The 5,672-nt window shown below is 42.5% G+C and overlaps 1 protein-coding gene across 2 annotated transcripts; it reads left to right on the top strand.

Annotated features, from left to right (window-relative positions):
* Positions 1 to 377: 377 nt before the first annotated feature.
* LOC113106193 (serine-aspartate repeat-containing protein I) lies at positions 378 to 5,137 on the top strand. Of its 2 annotated transcripts, XM_026267869.1 has the most exons (3): positions 379 to 569; positions 2,768 to 3,202; positions 3,476 to 5,137. In XM_026267869.1, the coding sequence occupies exons 2-3, from the start codon at positions 2,774 to 2,776 to the stop codon at positions 4,448 to 4,450; spliced, it is 1,404 nt and encodes a 467-aa protein (XP_026123654.1). In that variant the 5' UTR covers positions 379 to 569; positions 2,768 to 2,773; the 3' UTR covers positions 4,451 to 5,137. The 2 variants fall into 2 exon arrangements, with proteins under 2 accessions (XP_026123653.1, XP_026123654.1); XM_026267868.1 differs by having other exon boundaries at positions 378 to 569; positions 2,768 to 5,137.
* The last annotated feature ends 535 nt before the right edge of the window (positions 5,138 to 5,672 follow it).

Here is a 5,672-nt window from a genome sequence, read left to right on the forward strand (position 1 = left end):
TGCGGGTATACCTTACAATGTTAAAACAATACTGTGCAACTGAATTCGAAGGCCCTGCTTACAGTTCATGCTCCTCTCCTTCAGCCATGGGGGTGGAGAATTGCTTTAACCCCTGTCCTTACACACACACACACATAAAGAAAAATGCATGCTAAAACCAATCAGGCAGGTGGGAAAAAAAGGCAAATGCACCAACATGAGTCAAAAGGAATACGGTTGCTATAGAGATCACTTCAAAAAAGTGAAAGAAAAGGGGGTATTATTCCCCAAACCCATTATAAAGCCCATCTAATCTAGTCAAATATGCACCCAACGTGATGGGGGAGGGAAGGGAGGAGGAGAGGGAGGGTATATGGACTGTGGGCAGTGGGCAGGAGAGGCTGTGATAACGACAGATGTCTCACAAACCGTGGGTTTAACAGGAGGGGTGAAAAGAGAAAAAACGCCCAGTCGCAGATCGGACCTCAGGGAGAGAGTAGGACTGGCTCGAACTGAATCACATTCACTACCTACAGGAGAAAGGAAAGTACCTTCCACGCGCTCTTACGCACGGATTTCCACAGAAGCAGGTCAGTAACATGTTTGCAGTGACTCTGAATAACGGGTAAAAATGACTTACCAGACAAAGCGTTTTATTGAGGCTGGAGATATAGTTGAACGCAGACAGCACGAGCCGTTCTTTGTTCTCGCAATTTTCATGTCACTCATACAAACTAAAAAAGGTACAACGAAAGCTCCCCGCATCTATGTTACTCAATATCTGAACGGGAAAAAAATGTAATTTCCTAGAAATGTATGAATGACACTTAAAAAATGACACATTTATAATCTTTCTAAGCTTATAATGTTATCACGGGAAGGTGTGACTTGTGTCCTATAAGATGGGAGGTTAAAACGTGAGTAAAAGTAAAAATGAGACGCATATAAAAGCTTTTGTTTTATTTTATTTTATATTTAAAGAATGAAGCAGTGGGTTACAGGTAGCTCTTACTCGATTAAAGAGTTAACCCCTTTCGTATTTCGATTTCCCTTTATTGGTGCATTTCTATTGAAAGCATTGTTGTAAGGAAATGGGAAGCATTGATTTGCGCTTGCAAAAATTCTAAGAGCTGGTCGATATGAAAAGGGTGGGGGAGCTTTGGTGGTGGTGTTGGGGTGGGGGAATGTGTCTTTAAAATATATAAAATTGTGTGCGTGTACACTGGAAATATGTAAATATATTAAAATGCAAAATAATATTTGTGTTTTTATGAAATATTTCCACCACATTCCACTTTTTTTTCCTTATGTATCTTATATATTGTAACCTACAGCCAGACATGGGATAGGCTGCTTGGTTTGCCATATTTGCTCAGTGTATTTCACCAGTCTTCAAGGACATAACTTTCAGACCATCATTAAGCAAATTTCTTTACATCATTATATTAATGAGTAACTTCTTCAAGCAAGATTAGCAGGAATAATGGAGGCTGAGAAGTGTACTGGCACAGAGCGCTGTGAGAGGCTGTAATAAAAACTGTCTTTAGTGAGCGCTGACATAGGCAGCATATCTCAGCAGTTGGACTCATCTGCAGGTTGCATTGGGACATGACTGCATATCCGGTCTTTGTTTGCCCCAGTGCAGCACTATGGACAGCTCCTATTGTAACCCCACCATGCGGCATCTTAAAGAATATTATCCAATTAAACTACAATAACTGCAGGTCTTTAAAAGGTTGCAAATTAAGAAAACATTTAACATTTAATCTACCTCTCACATCCATAATTCCATATGCATGTGAAACCAGTTCCAATTAACACATTAAGATCCTTGCAATTTACAAGAATGTTTTCGGTAAAATGAAAAGTTGTATAATAAAACCTTTCATTTTTAACCCTTTAAGCGCTATGGTCCCACATGTGGGATTTTTGTATTTCTATGCCCCTGTCCAGGGGATATTATAAACTCACCAGTTAAAAGGTTAAGTAACGTCATTAGCATTGACCGATGTTACCAAATGTGATTCAGTTCATGTTATCTAATCAGTCTTTCCCCTGAAACTTATCTTCATTATCTTCACACATCCCCAAACCAAGCTGCTTTACCAACCAGAACCGGCCATGAAAAAATGCTAAGAGAAGTGAATGACTTTTATATGACTTTTTATTTATTTTAGTGAAACTGTATACAGATAGAATAAAAAAAATCAACACTTGACATAACTAGACCTGGTCATTATTATTATTATTATTATTTATTTTTTGGTTTTGTCTAGTTGTCTAAGGCAGAACATTTTTGAGTTTTGCTTGCAAATCCTTCTACCACATTATATAGAATCAGTGCCTGCTGCCTTTATACTGTAAAACTGGGTTGTTGAATGATATCTTTACAAGTTTACAAAAGCTAAGTGACATCCCCATCCAGTCACCATTTGTCCTCAAGCCACGTCCTCCTCCCAAATACAAAGTTGGACTGCATTCAAAGCCCTTGGCAGAGATACCATGGGGTTAAAATGATTGACTAAATGCCCTTTATATGGAGAAACATGGTGGGCTATGTGAGCATTTTTCATTTTAAAATGTCATATCCATAATGAGGTGCTAAGAATATTGGTTATTTTCCAATAGAGTTTTAGACTAACTTGTCATGTAGCTCAAACAGTAGAGTATGGCACTAGAAAGTGATTTCATGAGTTTGGATAAAAGCATCTAACAAATGCATAAATATAAATATACTGAAATACAGTGATGTTTGTAGCTTACATAATATGTTCTTCTGTTCCCACAGAACATCATGGGAGGCAAACTAAGCAAACGGAAGAAGGGATACGATGTCAGTGACCCTAAAGAGAAGAAAGAGGAGAGTGCTGTGGCAGCAGTTGAACCAGCTGAGAAAAAGGCAGAGACCCCTGTGACTGAGTCGGAGGCTGCACCGCAGGAAGCTGATGCGGTAAGTGCAGCAGCGCCAGTGGTGGAGTCTGAAGCTCCAGCTGAGAAGCCCACCTCTCCTTCAGCAGCACAGCCAGAGGTGAAGAAGGATGATGCTGTGCCAGAAAAACCAGTGACTACACCAGAGGCATCTGCTGTATCTAAGGAACCAGAAAGTGCTCCAGAGAAACCAGCAGATGTACCAGAGTCACAAGCAGAAGAGGCACCAGCAACTGCATCAGAGGCAACAGCAGTAGAGGCACCAGCTGCTACACAAGAGGCACCAGCAGCAGAAGTACCATCAGCTGTAGTAGAAACACTAGCAGCAGCACCAGAGGTATCTGCACCCAAGGAACCTGCAGATGTACCAGAAGCATCATCAGCAGAGGACCCTTTAGCTGCACCCGAGGAGCCAGTGACAAAAGAACCTGCAGCTGCACCTGAGGAACCAGTGACAAAAGAACCTGCAGCTGCACCTGAGGAACCAGTGACAAAAGAACCTGCAGCTGCACTTGAGACACCAGTGACAAAGGAACCTGAAGCTGCACCTCAGGAACCAGTGATAAAGGAACCTGAAGCTGCACCTCAGGAACCAACAGCTGCACCAGATGCACCAGTGACAGAGAAACCTACGGCTGCAACAGAAGGACCAGCCACTGCATCAGAGACACCAGTAACGGAGGAACCAGTAACACTATCTGAGAAACCAGCAGCTGCACCTGAGGAGAATGCAACTGCCCCAGAGGCTGAGGATTCTACAGCTGCACTCGACGAACCTGCACCTGTGCTAGAAGAGCCTGTATCGTCGCCTAAAATTGAAGCCTTACCAGTGGAGCCGGTCACAGAGGAGGTGGTAGAGAAAGTGGTTGAGGAGGTTGCAAATACCAGTCAATTGTCCACTGAAATTACAAAAACCACTGATGTCACACTAGAATCAGAGACTGTTACTGAGGCAGCAGCTCCGGAGGCAGTCACAAAGTCTGCCCCGGTGCCTGAACCTGTTTCCGAAGCATTGAGTGCAGCAGAGGTCGAGATGGTTGTGCCTTCTCCAGAGGAACCCACACCCATCACAGAGCCTGAATCTGAAACTGCTGCACCCCCTGAGGTTACACTAACAGAAGCAAATCCCGAGCCATCTCCAGAGCCAACACAACCCAAACCTGTGGCAGAACAAAAGAGTGCGGAGGAGTCCATTCCTGCAATCGTCATCTTAGAATCAACCTCAACCAACGAGCTCTGCCTTGAGGAACCTGCCTCGACTGTCACAGATCTGAAGCTGAATAATGGAGACTGTGAGAGTGCTGGCTCGGCAGAGGAATCTGTGTCGGCTCCCCCTGAGGTAAATGGGGAATGCCATGAGCAGGCACCAGACGTAGCCCCTGCAGATGTCCTTGAGTCCCCGGTTGAGGCATGTGTAAATGGTGTGAAGGACAAAGAAGCCCCCCAAGAGCTAAGTGACTGTGAACTGAAAAAGGACTTGAGTTTGGCTGCCGACTTTCAGGCTCCAACTCCGATTGGCGACATGGTAGAAGTGCCACAGTGAGTCGGCTGAGCTGTAGACTTAATCTGAGAAACAAACCTTAAATGTGAATCCCATATTGATAAAAGCAAACAAATGAAACAATCGTCTGGCAACACAGGCTTTCTGAAAATAAATGTGAAAAATGCCTGTTGTGTTCTCTCAGGCAAAGGAATTTCTGGTAAACCAAAAAGAAATAGAACCACCCAAGAGCTAAGTGTGCGATAAACAAATAATGAAACAGTGAGGGTAAAAGCCTAAAAGGAAAAGGGAGGGAATGAATAAGAGAGTGAGAGAGAAGGAGAGTGGATGGTCTTTGAAGTCTTTGTGTCCGATGTCCTGCTGTCATTGCAGAGAGTGAGCTTACAGGCCTGGCTGAATATGAAGCCAGAGAAATGATGATTAGACATGAGCAGAATTTTTAATTATTGAGATGGCAGAACAGAAATGCTGGACAGTAACAATAGTAAAAATGAATCGAATGAACAGAATCATCTTTTGTGTGCAAGGCTTATCCATACTGAAATGGTTTATTGGATTAGCATTTAATAGTATATAATCTAATTTAGACCACATTTCTGTCACCATGTAATACAGAGATTTGAGGATGAAGCATTTTGAACTTTTCATGTTGGGAGAATCAATGGTGAATGTGCATTTTAACTTAATGGCTTGGCTTAGAAAATAAAACACTCTGTTATACCTTAAAAATGGTTCTCTCTTTTTTGCATTTTTGTGAATGTTGTGCTGAATAGATGCATGTGTTCTTTGTTCACTTAAACGAGTAATAACTAAAAGAGTATTTCAAATAAATCTTTGAACAGTCTCCTGCATAGAGCATACCCATTTTGTTCCTAAAGCATACGAGTAGCATACTGAACAGGCCTGTTTTCAGCCATTTTGTGCAGTAGTAGAGATCTGACTGGCAGGTCACCATTCCAACAATGTCCCAAGAGTCATTGACTTTGTAAATTTGTACTGTGGGGTTGGGCATCAGACACGTGTTGTTTTGAGTAACATGGAACATGGCCATGAATACAAATGTCTGTTCAAAGGCTTAACTTAATCAGGCTATGGTAGAACAGGGGAAATATTTTTTTTTTTCATTCTTCACGGGGGGAAGAGGTTTCAGGATAACAAGTGGGTGATGCCATACAATGCAGCAGACTGCAGTGGGGGAACAAGACTGGGGAACATATTTTGCCTGAAAGGAGGAGCTCTGAGAGAGGAAGAGAGCGGCCATGAC

This window comes from Carassius auratus, chromosome 7 (assembly GCF_003368295.1).
Source record: "Carassius auratus strain Wakin chromosome 7, ASM336829v1, whole genome shotgun sequence".
Lineage (NCBI taxonomy): Eukaryota > Metazoa > Chordata > Actinopteri > Cypriniformes > Cyprinidae > Carassius > Carassius auratus.

Bases quoted from the DNA above. Each gene is read 5' to 3' on its own strand.
- LOC113106193 (XM_026267868.1), top strand. From the start codon at position 2,774: ATGGGAGGCAAACTAAGCAAACGGAAGAAGGGATACGATGTCAGTGAC.